The 19,344-nt window shown below is 46.9% G+C and overlaps 1 protein-coding gene across 2 annotated transcripts in view; it reads right to left on the reverse strand.

The window, feature by feature from the left end:
• The window catches only part of LOC146813483 (uncharacterized), a 75,653-nt gene extending 59,424 nt beyond the window's left edge, over positions 1 to 16,229 (reverse strand). Inside the window, exons 1-3 of one of the 2 annotated variants that reach the window (XM_085620279.1) lie at positions 16,048 to 16,229; positions 3,714 to 3,840; positions 1,391 to 1,492 (exon numbers count right to left, since the gene is read on the reverse strand). In XM_085620279.1, coding sequence (XP_085476405.1) covers positions 1,391 to 1,492; positions 3,714 to 3,840; positions 16,048 to 16,089 — 271 coding nt within the window. In that variant the 5' untranslated portion in view covers positions 16,090 to 16,229. The remainder of the gene's footprint in view (positions 1 to 1,390; positions 1,493 to 3,713; positions 3,841 to 16,047) is intronic. The other variant, XM_085620280.1, reaches the window with a different exon arrangement.
• Positions 16,230 to 19,344: the final 3,115 nt, after the last annotated feature.

Below are 19,344 nucleotides of genomic sequence, written 5' to 3' on the forward strand. Positions count from 1 at the left end.
GAATATGAATGATATGAGCGAGTACCAAGTGTATGTTTTGTGTTTGTTCATCCACCTACAAGTACATAACTGAACATTATACTAACGAGGCAATGCAACATGGATCTTTTCAGTCCTGACGAAGGCCAACTGACCCACAGAGCTATCTATACAGGCTGAAACATGCCGACAATGAAAACAGGATAGTTGGATAACTGTATCTCACAACCATCTGCTCTTCTGAAGGTTTTTAATCTTGCCAGAGCCACCACCAGTTAACTACTTCTTAGGCTACTCTAGTCAGATTTCCTCTGCTACTGAATAAATCTATTCCGATCACCAATATAAAAACAAGAGCTCCTACTTTTTTGGTAGAGCCCATCTAGACACAATAATGTTGTGGATGAACTTAGGCCTTATGATGAAGCAGATCACAAAAATGTAGTTGAGGGCTCTATTGTCCCTCCACAAGTGATTTGAGCGTACGTGAAAACAATTGTAGTATCACAAGAGTGATGACTGGTCTTGCTTTACCTTGTGTGTAGTGGTATTTTAAGTAGGGAGAAAGTATAAGAATATTTCACTTCTCACGCCTTGTGTGTGTAGGAATTACTGACTGGGACCATTGTTGTTAATTTCTGACTGGACCTTTGGTTTTAATTACCAACTGGGACCCTTGGTGTTAATTACTACTGGGAACTATTGGTGTGAGGTTGGGGGCGTGAGAAGGGTTACTATTTCTCAGCAGGTCCAAGTAGCCATGAGTATCTGTGGGCATATTGCTCTCCAGATATAGCCATGAATGTATCATCAGCGACAGTGTGAATGTTTGAGATGAGAGAGAAGCGTGTGTGTTTGAGAGAGAGAGAGAGCGTGTGTGTAGAAATTGTGTATCTATCTGCACCTGGGCATGAGTTATATAAATATAAAATGTACTGGATTTTCTATGTTTGCTTTTAACATCGAAAAATGTAAGATTGTGGTTTTGTCCACTGTGCCTAACACTTTTTGGATTTCTGTTTTTTTTTTTTTTAAATCATATGACTGGGCAATGCCTACTGTACGTAGAGGAGTGGCAAACTTTAGAAGGGATCATCAGAATACGTCAGAAGTAGATAGGATTGTGCACAAATTATCACCCAGCCTAAACGCAAGACTCAGCGGGAACTAGGTTGTACATACATGCACACATGGGAGAGAAGAATGGAGGTCTGCTGTGTAGGTAAGGGAGGGGTGAATCAGAACTTGAAAAACAGTTGCTTACAAAATGAGGATCATAAAAGTGATGTATACAGTGTTGCCAAAATATATTAACACTGAAGTCCTTCCAAGTTGGAAACCGCCCAGGAGTTCAAAACAATACTAACTGCTTGTCTGATGTGCCAGTAGTTCACTCGTCACTTCTACTCACTTGAGATAGAGGTAATAGTGCCTTTAATCTCAATGTCCTGAAAACTCTGGTCTTCCTTTTCTTTAGGTCTTAACGAAAAGACAGAGGTGGCAATCAAAGGACCTATTACATGAAGAGAAACAGAACATAATGAATGCACGTAATTGTAAAAATACAGTAATTATGTTTGTGCTGAGAAAACAGCAAAATTAAACAGCTGAACTCAACACAGGCCCATATTCTGAGTTCCGCTGGAATTCAGATACAGTAATCTGGCACCTAAAATGATCAATACCACAGGATTTGTAATTACAGGATGTAGAATTACTTTTGCCTGTTCTCTGAGGGAGAACTGTGCTGAAGGATCTCCAATGAAAGGGGCTTGTACTACGCCTTTTAGTGGGGATGGGGAAGGAGGAGTTGGGAAGAAGGAACTGTGCTGAAGAACCTCCTGTGAGGATGGTGTACGTTTCTTCCACTCTGAAGGAAGACATGCGATAGGGCCTTCTTCAGGAGAGGCTGTGTTTTTCGTCTGCTCAGAGGGGAGCTAGGTCAATGGATCTTTAACGTGACAAATTGTCTATGTTCAGAGGAGATTTTTCTGTAGGATGAGAGGTTTTGTGTCCCATCTGGGTACTGAGGGGAAAGGTGCCATGGGACGTTCTACTCAGAAGGTGGCTCAGCTGAAGGATACTAAGGGAAAGATTATGTTTTGCCTTTGATATGTGCAGAACAAAAGGTTATGATGTCCTCTGCTCCGTGGTGACTGATTCAGGCTGCACAGAATTACTTTACAAGTTAGGAATATATGTCCCTCACAAGGGTATGGCATTACGTTTTTTCCCCAACAATAAGTCAATAAATAGTTTCCCTTTGGGTTAGCTCACAAACCCACTTTCATAAATATCCTGATTTCAATCATTCATCCAAGAATCTAGCTGATATCACCAAGATAAAACCTCAAAAATTATATTAAATCAGATGTTTGCATTATTTGTACAACTTCGTATTAGTTAAAAACAGTACATTCGTTCATTCAATTTTGTATGATTCACAAATATACAATATCATAAAATACACAGCCTCATGATTCTTAACTCTAACCATAAACGGTTAAAAACAATTAAAACATTATTACACACAACATTTATAAAAAAACGGAAGAATACGTTAGACAATTGACTTTGTCATTCAAAAACTCCAATATCAAGTAAATCATCGATTGAACAAACCCCCTTTCAAATAAGGTTCCTTATACTTATTTCATAATTCCAATCAATGCTTAGATGATCTAGTGGAGAAATTGCATCGACGCGTTTCGGCGGATTCTTAAAATTCTCAACTACCTTCTTCAGGAAAAAAATCAATATCCCACTAACGTTACATTTAATTGGTGACTGAAACAGCCACCCTCCTTGGTCCCTGAAGGTACTGTGCATAGATATCTGGACCAGTACGATAAAACTGTAACCTTTTTCTCGCTCTATTTTCTTGTCGATTTTTCAGTGGGATTTACAGTCTTCACTCTTCAATCCGCTTAATGTTGATTTGTAGATATTCCAAATTGATTAGGCCCAACAAGTGCTTGTAATCTATAAAGAAACCTTGAGGTGTCTCAAGTGGGAAATGCAGTCTCCACACCTTAGGGATATAGGAATTTAAAAGGCCATTAGGATAGGTCCAACATATACCTTCAAAATACTGGCCGGGTAGATACTCCTTGTGTGCCCTGTCCCTTTGTGGTAAAGGGGGGCCCTCTCTTCCTCTTTTGGATTACTTTATTTTCCCATAAAGGCTGGGTTTGTGCTTCATTTAATAAATCACTTGGTTTATGTGAAGTGAGTTGGAGGCGCTTTCTATTTTTATTCACCCTTCGTTCTGGCACAAACAGTCATCCTTCCCCCACTTTGTAGAAAACCTTAACACAAAACCCAAAAGGTATATGACTTTCACCCACTCAACGAGGGCCACAATCTCCGACGGCTTCTGTTTGTAAGTGGAACTGCACTTTAGAAAATGTGTGCAGTAGTTGAGGAGAATTGCGAGATACCGAAATCCCAGACATTCTCCTTAGAAAATGTAAACAGTGGTCACTAGAACTCTGCAATCACAGCTTAGAGTGCAGTGGGAGGATTCTTCTGGTTCGTTCACTGAAATATTTAGCTTTTATGTCAAATCCTAAATAAATCAAAAGAATCCAATATTGTAATGAGTAAGCACTATTTGGTTTTACACATTCATATTACAAATGTCAAATATACTTTTCTGACTCTTGAAACAGACTCAGGCTGGATGGATTAATACATCCTATGGTATAAAACAAAGATTGGCAGCGTGTCCTCACCGAGGGAGGTGAACGCTTGTTGGATTTCCTTCATCACATTCTGGTACAGCTCCTTCTGCCAGTGCTGCAAGAGCTTCCACTCCTCGTCAGAGAAACAGGCTGCGACGTCGCAGAATGTAAGTGGCGCCTGGAACAGAACGTTTCAAATCACACGTTATTCAGCTACATAAACTCATATGTGATACAGATTTAGAAGGATACTTTTGAAACTTGAATGTTATATTAATTCATCACGAGATTCATGGTGCAGCGGTGACTCAAAAGGGCAACCTTTAAAACAAGTACATACATTTTTATAACGCATATAGCTTAAAACATCTGGGCGACTAACATGTTTCAAAATGTTACATCTGAATTTCATAGCAACATGATCAACTGCAAACACCTTAAACCACCACAAAATAATCATTTGTGCTTTTACAAGTTACACACAAAGTGCTTCACAGTTGTAACCTACCTAATTAGATCTTCCATGCACTGCCAGCACACCTTGAGCAGCCCATGACACTGGCCCCACTCTTATATCTGGTCCTTCATAATGTCCCCTGCCACTGCAATACCACTGCACGGAGGCACATTGTATATCAATGCGATTACATCACTGACATAAAATCTAATCCAGGCTGCGGTCGAGTTTTTGTCAGTTATTACAGCCATTTTTAAAATGGTTTAGCGCGAGACCTACAATAATCTGAATAAATGAAGAAAAAGCTGGGTTTTCAAAAATGAAAAAGGCCCCATGTTTACGTTATGCTTTTCTTTTATCCCTTCTGGCAGTCTGAGACTGAGGCCGGATTACTGGTCAGCCTCTTTCATGAAGTATTGAGAAAGTACTTAAAACCCTGCAGCTCAGTTATGACAACACGGGTTCTGTCCTTGATGCTGCTCCTGATAAAGGGTCATTTCCATGCCCTATTTTGCTGAAAAGGGTGGTGTAGGCAGCCAAGTACCCAACAGGTCCTGTGATTCTACTCTTGCTAGCGCAGTGGTTGAGGTGCCATGCCACGGGCCTCAGACATGTCTGTGCGTTTGCAGATACCTTATGTTATTTATTTCTTCTTCTCTGCATTTGCCAACACAAATACCAACCAAAGGGATTGGAAAAATAGTACCACGCCCCAATAAATATTTAAAACATTTACTAAGTGCTTATAATACTATAGTAATACAAATTTGTTAAAAACCCATTTCCCAGCTAAAATCCGAGTGCTCCAAATGAACATAGAAACTGCAAGGTATATCTCTCGGCAATCAGTTCTGTAACTGAGACCTAAAGTGTCCATTTAGTTTAAAAAGTTTTAAGTGTAAAATAAAGGAGCAAGCCATTTAATGTGCACTCCGCTACATTTGACAAAATAGCATGAAGTTGGTAATGGTCTCAATTTCACCATAATCACATACCGCATCAGTCCCCCTGGGCTTGCTCCATAAGTCTTCAAAGGGAAGAGCCCCAGGCAGAAATGTATGTAGAAAGAACATTGTAGCTCAGGGTAGAGGTCATCCAACCAGGGTTCAAAACCAACATTAGATTTGTTTTAGATAACCCAGGATCCAATTCATACTTAACTAAAATGTAATTTAATTCTTATATTGCCAATAGACATCCTTTACCTTATTTAATGTTTCCCCGTCAATCACCGTGGGATACTTACGAATAATGTCAGGATTCAGCTGCATTAATGTACTATAAACATGCTTACACCAGGGCTTCCTGGCAGGCCAGGGCCATTTTCTGTAGGCATAACCAGTATATTACTGGGGCTAGGGCAATAATATCTGAAACTGGTCTAATGCCCAGTCCCAAATGTAGCGATACTAAAGGTATACCCCGGCCACTGCCATAATGGTGCCCTCAGAAGTCTATTCTATTTTTTCTGACATGCAGAGGAATCTGTGTAGCCCCAAATTTCAGCTCCATATATATTGCAGCTGTAACGGCTTTTGCTCTGTACCCATGTAATAATGAGCTCTGAGACTGCCATCCTATTATTTGTTTGCACCTAAAAACTGCGGCAGCTGCCTGCCTCAAAATTGCAGCCACTGTTTCCCTACGCTGTTTCCATGACATTTTATTATTGTACCAGATTCCCAAGTAACTAAAATAGTTTACTTGTTCAAATGAGTCACTTTTCACCGAGTAGGAGAGATTTAAATTAGTTCTAGATTCCAGTATCATACATTTAGTCTTGGAATATTAATAGTTATATGTTTCATGTCACAATAATCTGGAAAGCCCTTTATCAATTTATGCACAGAACTTTCAGTAAGAGAGATCAACATTGCATCGTATGCATATAACACAATGATACGTGTATAACCAAGCATCTGACAATTTAAGTTCAAGTTATCAAGATATGACCCAACATCATTACAAAAATAAGGAAAAGAGCAAAGGGGCCAAAACACACCCTTGCTGCACACCCGTAGTATTCAAAATGCTGTCTGTATCCCCTAAATCCATAGTGCACTTGGGCAAATGTATCTCTAAGGATTCATGAACAGCAAATCAATGCTATTGGATGCTTGTGAGGTTTGGTAAACGCTGATTCATGTCAAGTGAAATCACATTTATGAAACACTAGAAGTACATATGCACACCACACTGAACAAAAGCTATTTTAAAATCAAGTGTACAATACCAATAGGAAAGGAGCGTATCCCCATCTTTCAATGTTATCAATCAATTATTGAATTTCTCAAAGAAAGTCCAGTCCACAGGCCATTTTTTCAGTTCCAAACAATTTTTGTTCCAAATTTATTAAAGAACATCATATGTCATTCATTCAATTTCATCAAATCTTTTCAGCCTATGAGTTTCGTCCTAACCCGAACTTCATCAGGGCTAAAAAAAAGAAAATATATACACCAATCGATTCCATACAATGTGATTCATTATTATGTTATACATTATACTGATACCAAAGCACTACTCACAAAAATCAATTAAAACCCACAATACTACATAAATTTTTAGATGCCTGCTTATCTCCAGTCTAACAAACATACACCCAGGACGGGATTTTAATTAGTCCAATTGTCATTAATAATACACTTATTAGTAAATCTGTAAAATTATCAAAAGACTCTTCATATTTATTGACATTTTAACGTCATTTTTACATTCTTGCGCATTCGACATGATTATGACATTGAAATACCTAGGTTATTTACCTAAGAAAAACCTCCACTGCCTCATTGTTTCTCTCCAAAATACCAGGGACATCCCTGTTCCCTTACTTTGCATTATTGCAAGCCCTTATTAACTATTGTTCACTGCTCATTAAGGAAGAGTCAGAAATTCTCCAAAAATGTTCTAAATTTACCCAGAGACCTACTGTGTAATTTTTCAATGTAAAGCCTATTTATGCACCTTCCTATTTCCCTTAAATAATCTTTGAAAAAAGTACCTTGTTCAATTCTTGTTGGACCTCTATTCATATCACAAGTCAAACGTGCATCTTTTTTTAAGCAATTGGACTAATTGAAATCCCGTCCTGGGTGTATGTTTGTTGGACTGGCGCAGGCATCTAAAAGTTTATGTAGTATTGTGGGTTTGAATTGATTTTTGTGAGTAGTGTTTTGGTATCAGTATAATGTATAACATAATAATGAATCACATTGCATGGAATTGATTGGTGTATATAATTTCTCTTTTTTAGCCCTGATGAAGTCCGGGTTAGGACAAAACGCATAGGCTGAAAAGATTTGATGAAATTGTCTGAAAAGATTTGATGAAATTGAATGAATGACATACAATGTTCTTTCTTTAATAAATTTGGAACAAAAATTCTTTGGAACTAAAAAAAATGGCCTGTGGACTGGACTTTTTTTGAGAAATTCAATAATTGATTGATAACATTGAAAGAAGGGGGATACGCTCCTTTCCTATTGGTATTGTTTCTTTGAGGATTGTGGCCTGCGAGCGGTGGGCCACAGGGAGTTGAGCGTTGTTATTTGAATTGAGAACAATATTATTCAAGAACACGTCTTGTGCGCACATGTGTCAAGGCCTCACCACCCTGGGTTCCGTGAATGACTAAAATCAAGTGTGTAAAGCAGGCCTGCCACTATCGTGGTCCTCCTCTTTGTGCAGCAGTGGGCCAGGAAGGGGGGGGGGGGGCAATGCCTAAAAACATTGGCAGTGTCACTTTATTTATCACCAAAAACACTAAGAGGGTGAGGGAATATCACTCTTGTTCCCCCAGGGTTAAATCAGTTAAACAACTAAAGAGTGACAAGGGAAAAAGAAGGAGCAAAAAGACACGGGAAAAAACCAAAAGGAATTGTTAAAAGAACCCTCACTCACCAACCTAGTTGGTGACATGCTTCATCATCGGGTTCCCACCAGAGAGGCCGAGTGCCTCTCTGGTGTGCTACAACGCCTGAATTACAGCGGAGCTGGTTTTTGAATGTGGAGGGGAGTGGAATTAAAAGGTAAATGGTTTTAACCATCAACTTATTTAATGTCGGCAAACCAAAGACCAATAAAAACGTGAATTGGGCAAGTTCTGGCTTGTTAGGTTAACCAGAGCTTAACCAATTAGTGATAAGGTCGACATGACATGTTTCTGCTTAAATTTGCCCAATTGGCTAAGCTTTCATCAGGACCACAAGGGTCTCCACGGCGGTATGCGCACGCTAAGGCGCACCCTAACCTGTGGAGATCAAAATGGTAAAACTCACGGTTTTACCGAATAGCCATCCTAGTATTTCCGGGGCTATAAAAGTCTGAAAAAGAAAGAAAACAGACATAACATATATAAAAACATAAAGAGACATAAATTCGTCGATTTACATTTGTTTCGATTTTGCTCGTTTTGGTGAATAAGCAATTTGATAATCCCGTGTTGTGGAGCGGGAGTGGGTGTCTCAATAGCAATTGTAGCTTGAAACGCTCAAAAGCGAGTGATTACTCGTCGCAGAAAAAGGGGCTCATAGAGGTGTTCTCCATAAGACCCTGTGCACTATTTGTGTCTGCATTCGATTACATTTATGTGGTGTCAGGGTAACTGACAAAGTGCAATCGTAGTAGCTAATCTGCCACTGTGTATGCCGTAGGAATAGCGGACTCGTGAAGTGATAGGCATGCTGAAAACAAGCGTCTGTGGTGTTTGCCAGGCGCCGTTTGCTCCAGAGCAACAATTACTATTCGAAAAAGAACAACGTTGGATCTATCGTTTATCGACACATCTTCAGGGTTTGAATGATAATATTCCTTGGAGTTCGATATTAAAACACTGAATTACAGATCCTACCAAGCCACTGTAGCGGTATAACCTAAATAGCCTCCGTGCAGTTCTCTCCACATTAAATGCCTTTAGATTTGCCAATTTTCGCTGTCACTAGACTTCCCCATCATTCCAACTTCATGGTGACAAGGCCTGCCCTTAGTCATTGACAGTTTGAAATATGCTCTTTGCGTTTCTTGTTTTTCCCCCTGTAAGATGGCGCTTTTTCGATTTAATAATCTCAGTTGGTAATATCATGTTTACTGGGAGCATTAAAAATCTGTAGTACATGAACGCCATTTTTAAATTCACATGACAGAGGAGAACTAAAATGAACGCTTTCACCAAGTTTTTCAAACATACAAAACGTATGCACCTTACTGTAATGGGTTCCCTTCTAATCGGTGTATTCCTATAAGTATTCCTGCTCACCAACAACATGGTTATTTGTAGCATTCTTCGCCTGGCGAACTAAGCACGCCGGTTCATTTTTGTCCATTACGAAGGATGAACCAATACGAGCACGTCTACAAACTTTTTACATACACGGAATGCATTACGCACACCCATACGCCTAAACAAACCACGTGACTGGAACCACGGAGTATTTACTTCCGCGTTCCTCATTCACTCACTAATATCCGGGCCGAGGAGGACAGATCGAGGCTGACTGCGGGAGTGTGCGAGCATGGAAGTAAGTTGGGGAACTTTTCCTTGGCTAGAAACTAGTTTCGTTCAACTTATCTCTTGAAAAAGAACGCAACATTCTAATTTTTGTCTTCCATTCTGACAGAAACTATAGCTCACTACCCCCCTCCCGGACCCATGATGTTAGTAACATCGAGTACTTAAGTAAGATGGTTATAACCCCTTTTTTATCCATGCAGCTGTTTTTTCACAATTAATTTGTAAACGCTAGACATGCTCTGGAGCAAACGGCGCCTGGCAAACACCACAGACGCTTGTTTTCAGCATGCCTATCACTTCACGAGTCCGCTATTCCTACGGCATACACAGTGGCAGACTAGCTACTACGATTGCACTTTGTCAGTTACCCTGACACCACATAAATGTAATCGAATGCAGACACAAATAGTGCACAGGGTCTTATGGAGAACACCTCTATGAGCCCCTTTTTCTGCGACGAGTAATCACTCGCTTTTGAGCGTTTCAAGCTACAATTGCTATTGAGACACCCACTCCCGCTCCACAACACGGGATTATCAAATTGCTTATTCACCAAAACGAGCAAAATCGAAACAAATGTAAATCGACGAATTTATGTCTCTTTATGTTTTTATATATGTTATGTCTGTCTTCTTTCTTTTTCAGACTTTTATAGCCCCGGAAATACTAGGATGGCTATTCGGTAAAACCGTGAGTTTTACCATTTTGATCTCCACAGGTTAGGGTGCGCCTTAGCGTGCGCATACTGCCGTGGAGACCCTTGTGGTCCTGATGAAAGCTTAGCCAATTGGGCAAATTTAAGCAGAAACATGTCATGTCGACCTTATCACTAATTGGTTAAGCTCTGGTTAACCTAACAAGCCAGAACTTGCCCAATTCACGTTTTTATTGGTCTTTGGTTTGCAGACATTAAATAAGTTGATGGTTAAAACCATTTACCTTTTAATTCCACTCCCCTCCACATTCAAAAACCAGCTCCGCTGTAATTCAGGCGTTGTAGCACACCAGAGAGGCACTCGGCCTCTCTGGTGGGAACCCGATGATGAAGCATGTCACTTTATTTATCACCCCACCTTTAGGCCTGCACTGCAGGGGTAGTAGATATCAAAATGTGCCAAAGCAAAACCCCAGCAGCTGACTGCCAGGCACACTAAAGCCTCCCATGTCCCTTCTGGGTGCAGTGCAGGCAGCTAACGAAAACCTGCCTATATGGTCCCCTGGCCCAGCTCTCCCGTGCTGCTGCACCGCTCTGCTTCCTCCCTGTTTTTCTGAGTGCTGTAGTGTCCTGCGAGACGCGTTCTAGTGTCCCGCAGGAAGCTGTCATTCCAGCAACTCCCTCGAGGGCTGGACACACTGCACCACCACACCCATCCATCACGGGTGCCACGAGTGACGTTGCCCCGTCAATAAAAGGGCCCGTGTGCACGTGCTCATGGCCAGTTACTGTAGCCTACCACCTGGTGTCTGTGTCAATCATTGCCGTCATGCGGGCCTGAGGCCCGACACCACATTGGCGACGACGGGGTCAGACCCCACTTGCGTGCCACATCGTACCTCAGCTTCCGTGGAAAAGGGGCGATATACAGGACGTACAAACTGTCGCAACTGCCTGCCTGTAGAAATGCGCACGTCCCCCCGACAAGAGGGTGAACCCTGGCCTCGCCGGAATGGCGGAGGAGATGGAGAAGAGCCGTCTCTAACGCCGTGCTTATCGCTTGATGGTGTGAGACAGGCAGCGCTATCTGCAAGGTGCCGAGGGAGAAGGTGTTTTAGCCCCTCCAGGTATGTTCGGGCCTAGGCGAAACTATGCTCATGCGATGAGGCTCCCGTAAGCGGAAGGGAAGCCGCAGCGTGAGAGAGGTGGGCCCCTGGTGCCTCCCTGCTGAACCGCTGTGACGTTGCTGCCATCCACATACCGCCAGTTGTCTTCACGAAAGAGGGGAGGAGGAATGGCCACAACGAAGGGAACTGCACAGAATATGGCTGCAACCCTACAAGTGTGAGCTCGAGTAATGAGGTGCCACCTGTTGCGGCAGCTGCCTGCCGTTGTGTCCCCAGCTAAAGACCCCGCGATGCCCGCAAGAGAGTGCTGACACGCCTGCGCCAGGAGACCTCTGCCTTAAGTAAAGATCACCCCCAAAGCGCCCCCCAAGCGGCGTGAAAATCCAGAGGCCCTGGCACCCACCGGGTCTGAATCGCACCATGCGGCGCATCGGAAGCAAAAGGGCAATGTGGACAAAGGGCTAGTGCACGGAAAATAAATAAAAGAGAACGCACAGACCTGCATCGTCAACCCCTGCGCAACGGGGAAGGAGTAGCTGCAATGCCGTCGGGATTGTCTCCAACAAACTTCCTGATTAAGGGGTGAAGATTGAAGCCGCACGCCAGCCGAGGCCACCAGCAGCCGTAGGGAGCGTCTGTGAATAGTGGCAGCACCGCCACCTAGCGGTGATTTCTGGCGCCACACCTCAGCAGTGATATGGGGAAGAAGTAAGCGCTCCTCAAGCTTTATTAAGCTTTTGCCCCGCATCGTAAACCACAGCGCGATCCTCGCGGCCAGACCTCACAGAGAGGAACGCCGACATCTCGAATGCACCTGAGGCTCACAGCACGAGTGGAGTTCTTGTGGCCTCCTGCAGCAACCGAGAAAGACAAGGAACGCCTGCAGCACTCGAGAACACCTACAGCACTCTGGAATACCTACCTGGCCTCTTCGTGATCACCGCAGTGCCACCTAGTGGCCAGCAAGAGGCATTGCACGTAAAGTCCACTGCACAGCACCAGAGCCATAACTGACTGAAAGGAAGATGGCCCCAGCATAATAAACCACTTGTGCATATTCAGGCCAGCGCAGACACATGCACCAAGGAATAGCCTGCAGTACCACCTACAAGCCAATTGCAGCAGTGTACCAGATGGCAAATCGGCAATTAATTAGTGCCAATAAAACAGAGACTCATGCCATGCTGAGCCTGCTAATGCACGTTACAAACCCCACATTGTCACCTCCAGTGCCCTGCACTCCCAAGTGCCACAACAAGCATACTAACAAACTAGGCTCACTACTTTTTTCAAGAGGAGAGGAATGGTGCACACAGCAAAGAAGCCCTGCTAGATAGCGAGCCACAAAGGATACTGTGCGCTGCACACCCCCTAGCATCTACCTCCACTGCAAGCACAGCAGCAAACGTGAACTGTTGTCACGCTCTCCTTCACTACATGGACTGACAAAAGGGAGTGGTGGCATGAAAGGCTTCCACAGGAAATGGAGAGGAAGGCTATGAAAGACACAGCCAGGACTGATGCTGATTACACCACACGCCGCCTGTGGCTGTAAATAACCACAGCAACAGCAAGGCCTAAAAAGGCAGCAAGCAAGCCACCCCCCCCCCCCCAAGGAACAAAAGGGGTGGGCGCAGAGCATGCAACTATCAGTGGCTGACCAGTGCAACAGCCAGCAGGTGTTATGCTACACACCCCCCAGTGGCTATCTGACGCCACCGCCAGCAAGGAAACTACATCACATGCCCCGAGTAGCGAACGACCGCCACTGCAAGAAAGTAGACAGACACAGAAGCCAGGACCTAGACAAGAGAAGCCGCACACCCCAGCAGGGCATTGCTTCATTCGCCACCAGCGAAGCTCCGAAACCACTGAACACTGAAAAAATGTGCCAGTCACTCTGCAAGGTCCCAAAAGCAGCAAGCTGAACAGACAGCATCGTCACAAGGTACCTACCCACAACAACAGCGCAAGAAAGACTGGTGCAGAGCTCGCACCACACACATGGCTGCCCAAAGCCACCGCCAGTGAAGAGGTTGCATCACCCGCCCTACTGGTGAACAGGCACAATCGCCAACCACACCACAACACCACAGGCACCCCGAATGCCAGAAGAAAGCGTCCAAGAACGAGACATCTCAACAAAGAAACACAGCTGAACGCAGCACATAGAATGACCACGTCTCCACTGCACCAGCGAAGCCCCGCAGTGGGCCGAAAGCAACAGTGTCCTCCTCAACACTGCCTCCAGATGGAGTCGGCGGTGAACCACGACAGGAGTCGCACACACCACGTGGCAGGCCGCCACAGCAACAGGCGCTCCAACGCCAGCGACACGTGACTGGATGTCACGTCGCCCAGCAAGCAAGGATCACGCCGGAGCAAAGGCAGAAGCCGGCACCATGACAGCGCCGCCTCTAGGTCCAAGCGCAACGCCCTCGAAGAAAGCAGAGTGACAGCCCTGTCACCCTGAAAACCGGATAAACACAGGTGAGCTGAACAGACCAGAAAAGGGAGAAGACCGAGGATTCACAGCAAGCCAAGAGCACACCCTGATATACCAGGCAGCTACCAAGGCGGACCGACGTCCCTGGATACAGCTCCACAGGTGAACCGAACATAAGCCGCAGCAAGCGCAAACCGCGTCTCATCCTTACGCTTCCCCAGGCGACCGTCCATCCCCAAGCGGCGGCAGTCTAAGTCAAGTGGCATCCCTGCTCCTGTCCGCAGATGCTACGGGTGAAGATCAGCACCGAGTGTCTGTCCTCACACCGCCTCAAGACTGAGTCAGCAGTGGCCCCAAGCCAGGCAAGAGAGGATCAACACACTGTACGAGTTAAGCCGCCACAGACACATAAAAAAAGCAAGGCGGAGGCACGTGGCTGCCCAGGTTCATCCTGACATCCGAGCTCTCCCAGCAAGTCACCCCCACCTGTCATTCCGACCCACCACATGGCTGGCAACCGTCATCACGCCAGCCACCAGCACATGCGTCAAACACCACTCCCCGAGTACCGATGGACTGGAGTCCGAAACGGTTGCCACACAAGCCGACTAAAAGAAACCAGAAGCCACCTGTGAACCTGGCCTACACCGGAACCGCGGCAGCGAGTGCAAGACTTGACCAAGACTCATCCACCCGTGAGGGTTGTGCGTGCGACCAAGCAAGGGCTCCTCGGCGGTCCTGCAGCTGCCCCCAGACGGCACACAAGCAGCGGCTCCAGCGCAGCCTTCCTACAGTCCCGCAGCAACCAAGACGACGGGCCTCCCCAGGCGGGAAAGCGAGGAGAGACATTGCCCCACCGACAGGTTACCGGCCACAGCCAAGTAGTTCAACAGGGACAGTCGGTCCAGCAACATCTCTGTGAAATCTGACTTGAGACTCCATCCATGGTTACGACGCAGCCCACTAAAAGGAACTGTTAGAACTCACCACAGACCATCACCGACGTCAGCAAAATGGAAGCCATGCAAGACATGTCATTGTCAGCGAACTGACGGTATGCAGCGGACGTCTCCAAGCCAGCGGTCGTGACCTGAGTCCCTCAGGTTAAATTACGGGTGCCCGCCGAGAAGGTCCTGCTGCAAGCCAAGTTCACCAGCCCACGTCTGATGTCGTCCTGCCACCTGACTCGAGAGACTGATGGACCCAGTGGTATTTAGTTAATTGTTTGTTTCTTCCCCACAGGTTGGACTGACACTTTGTTTGCCCCTCAATAAAGTTGGGGAGGAATTTAGTGTCCTGCGAGACGCGTTCTAGCGTCCCGCAGGAAGCTGTCACACCAGCCACTCCCTCGAAGGCTGGACACACTGCACCCCCACACCCATCCATCACAGGTGCCACGAGTGACGTGGCCCCGTCAATAAAAGGGCCCGAGTGCACGTGCTCATGGCCAGTTACTGTAGCCTACCACCTGGTGTCTGTGTCAATCATTGCCGTCATGCGGGCCTGAGGCCGGACACCACAAGTGCATTCTCCTGCTTTTGCCCCGTTTTTCAGTGCTTTCTCCTTCCTCTCTCCCTGTTTTTCAGTGCTTTCTCCTTCCTCTCTCCCTGTTTTTCTGAGTGCTTTCTCCTGCTTTTGCCTCATTATTCACTGCTTTCTCCGCAAAGCTGCTAGTAACTCCAGCGCCTTTAGACCCTCACGGGTGATTTGCAGCGCTTGATAAATCCTGACTGACTGGTTGACTAACCGACGTGGAAAAAGGTCAAAGAGTACAGTAATACAGGTTATAAATGAATATAAACCAAGAGGAGGAACGACAAAAACAGAGGAAGGAAGACGGAGATCAGGAGCTTTTGTGAACAGTTTATACCGGGCAGGAGAGCGGGGGGGGCGGGGGTTTCAAGGTCTCGCTTTGGGGTTTTGGAAAGAGTGAGCCCCGGGGCTGGAGGCCCGCCTCGAGCTGAGGGCGAGCGCCAGGCTCGTGACAGGAGGAGGCAACCGGGAGAGTCAGGGGAGGGGCCGGGTGCGACAGCAGCCGGGAGAGTCATGGAAGGGCCCGGATGGGAGGTTGTGACAGCAGCCGGGAGAGTCAGGGGAGGGCACTGGCGGGCGGATGTGACAGGCAGCCCGGAGGGAGCGGTGAGAGCAGGGTCAAGGCCCCGGTGCACGGACAGGAGCATCGCGCACTTGCCTGGGTAGAATCCTGCCTCTGCAGGCCTGTCCTGGCCTCCATCGCGCCTCGCAGCACAGGCTCGGTCGCGGCAGCGCCCGCCGGACTCCTCGGAGGGGACAGAGAGGAGAAGAGAGCCAGGGCCGCTTCACATACAGTGCCCTGCGCAGACTCCCATGCGAATGACTGCGCATGCGCAGTGAAGAGCCATTGCTCTGGGGCGCATGCGCAAGGAAGCAGCACTGCTCCGGGGACCATATGCGATGCAAGACCTCTGTCTGAAAACTCCAACGTTAGAAACATTGTGCGCATGCGCTAGGTGAAATCCAACGTTTGACCTCTCATGGCAAGTTTCATGCGCAAACGCGCTGGCAAACTAGCGCCCTCTGACAGTCGGAAAGGCACGATGCATGCGCACCGTCCTATGAGGAGCCTGTGACTCGCTGACTCGCATGAGAGACGCTGTCTTTTGTGCGCAGGCGCACTGCGAATTTGGAGCCTTTTGTCACTCCTAGTTCAGCCAGGAAAAAAGTTAGGTAATAAATATCATGTATGGCGTCAGATAAAGTGATCACGTAACCTATGCCTTCCATGATGTCACTAGAGGTGATATGTATACTAATATCCTAAAAAAATAAAAAGCCTTGATGGTTGTTGTAGTGTTGCGCTCTAGTCCTCGCATCTACGTGGCTACGTACCGCGCGAGGACAGCGCAAATGAACGATCTGCGCATGCGCGAGTCGGGGAATCGACCGCGCGGTCGTGCATTGCCCGGCGCTCTCCTTAGAGTTAATTAAAGTAATTAAAAAGCCATATACCACCGTCTCACAGCGTCATCATTTAGGTAATGACATACTACATTACAGTGGCGACGAGTTAAGGGATCTTAATGAACGTGGTGAAGAATTGAAAGACCATACCTGTTATGTTCTGGGCCCTAGGCCCACATAGTGTAAGAAGGAAGACACAGACACTGGAGTGTGGTACTGGTAATTAGCCCAGAGCACGTGCACTCCGGCTCTTTTATTTGCGGGGTCACCTGACTGGTGACGTCCGTGTTGGATGGGTGAGGGTGTGTGTGTGTGTGGGCCAGCCCTCGGGGGGGGGGGTGGCTGGCAGAAACACTAGACTGTGTCCAGCAGGACACAACATTCCTCCCAAATTTTAATAAAACGAAAAACAACAAACAAAAGTCCAACCTATGGGAAGGAATGAGAAAACAACTAAAATAAAAGAAGTCTCACAGTTCAGAGATGTAGCTCGCAGGACAGCGGTGGACAGGTGCAGCTGGGAGCACCCGGACGTCTTGGCACATGTCCATACTTTAACCAGGTATATCTGGGGACGAACACGGTGATGATGATATCCGGACCTTTCAGCTTCGCTTCAGTTGAGGGATGGTCCACCTACGTGATGTTCATCGGTCCAGCGTACTCTTGCTGTGATGCAATTCGTGTCCTTTTGTTCAAACATGGGTGCATCAGGAGCGTATAGATGAGTCCACTGTAACACACCGGACGATTGTGTCGCTTGATCCTTTGAAGACAGTCTTGGCATTCTGTGACCTGTTGAAATTTTCGGTTGGATGGCCTGGCTACTTCCTGGAATCCATTGGTGGGGCACAGTAAAGCCCATCTCTCACGCTCTGGGAGGCCCCTTGGATGAGTTGCCCCGGGACTGCATATGGGCTCTGACTCTGGAGCCACCGTGTCGCCACTCGTGCAAACTTCAGGGGTGGATGTGTCTTGGTCAGAAACATGCTCTCGCTACCAGGATCAGGACATGCGCCGGTTAAACAGATGGTTACTGTATTTTCGGATCATCGCTTGTTCTGGCAAGTGGTGTAGGACTCCAGTTATTGTACTTGATACTCCAAGGATGGTAGTGATGCACATGACAGATGATGGAGTGGATGCCATGAGACGACTCGCAAAACATTTGGCGATGACTGGCAGTGAGTAGGGATGACTGGCAAATCTTTGCAGTCATGATACTCGTCGGACACTTGGTGCAGCTCTTCTGATTTGGCATTTGTGTAAGCAGAACAGGGATGCCCTTTTCTTTACGCAGCCGGCGACAGGTGGCTGATGGTCACTGAGAAGAATGACGACCCCGCACCCCAGTGGCTGGCGTGTGTTAGAAGGTGCACTCTGGTGAACGGCGTCCCTTTGTTGACTTTCACTGCGCAGCAGTTGTCGTCTGCTTTTTTGTACTGGGCCGTTACCGTCCTATATTTCTCCACTCCGTATCTTTTCTGAAAATGTGTTGAGAAGGCTACACAGACTTGTAGGGATCTCCTGCTCACTCCGTCGTGTTCTCTGAGCTTTGCATTTGCTCCCGCCACAGACCTCTCACTGGTCCAGTCCTGTCAGATAGGATGGGGCGTCTTCTCTGGTGCGTCCTCCAATTTCAGGGACGGTAGTGGAAGTAGGCGTGCTTTGAGGGATCCGTATGTTCCGGCTCTAATTGAGTATTGTTGTGGGAGGTAAGTATCTCCCTTTTCTTGCATCAGTAGTGGTGACGTGCCACTCAGAGTGCTGGACTCTCCTCCTGCCTGCAACGGACTGTTGCACACCACAGTCTCAAGGCAATAACGGGGCACACCCTGAATAATCTCTGGCCCACTGCTGGGCGATTTTGATGCAGGTGGGGTGATCACGATCTCTCTCCTTCCGGTGTTTGGACGCCCGGGGCCTCTGTCTCCCTTCTGGTTGAGGGTTCTCTCTCTCTCCACCGGCCTGGGGTGAGGGTCTCCCTCTCTCTGCACCGGCCTGGGGGTCTCTTCTTCTCTCCACCGGCCTGGGGGTCTCTTCTTCTCTCCACCGGCCTGGGGGTCTCTTCTTCTCTCCACCGGCCTGGGGGTCTCTTTTCTCTCTCCACTGGCCTGGGGGTCTCTTCTTCACTCCACTGGCCTGGGGGTCTCTTCTTCACTCCACTGGCCTGGGGGTCTCTTCTTCACTCCACCGGCCTGGGGGTCTCTTCTTCACTCCACCGGCCTGGGGGTCTCTTCTTCACTCCACCGGCCTGGGGTTCTCTTCTTCTCTCCACTGGCCTGGGGGTCTCTTCTCTCCACCGGCCTGGGGGTCTCTCTGTCTCCCTCCACCGGCCTGGGGATCTCTTCTCTCCACCGGCCTGGGGGTCTCTTCTTCTCTCTCTCGGTCCACTACACTTTCAGCTTTCCAGGGTAGGTAATTCTCTGGCTGAAGGCATTGGCAGTGGTGCTTGCTGTACAGTCTCCTTTCCTCTTGGGCTTCTCTGCTTAGGTATCCAGTCTTTCTGCTCTTCAACTGGCAGGTACAGGGCTGTGTGTGTGCTACC

The sequence above is a fragment of the Triturus cristatus genome, chromosome 7, assembly GCF_964204655.1.
Source record: "Triturus cristatus chromosome 7, aTriCri1.1, whole genome shotgun sequence".
NCBI lineage: Eukaryota > Metazoa > Chordata > Amphibia > Caudata > Salamandridae > Triturus > Triturus cristatus.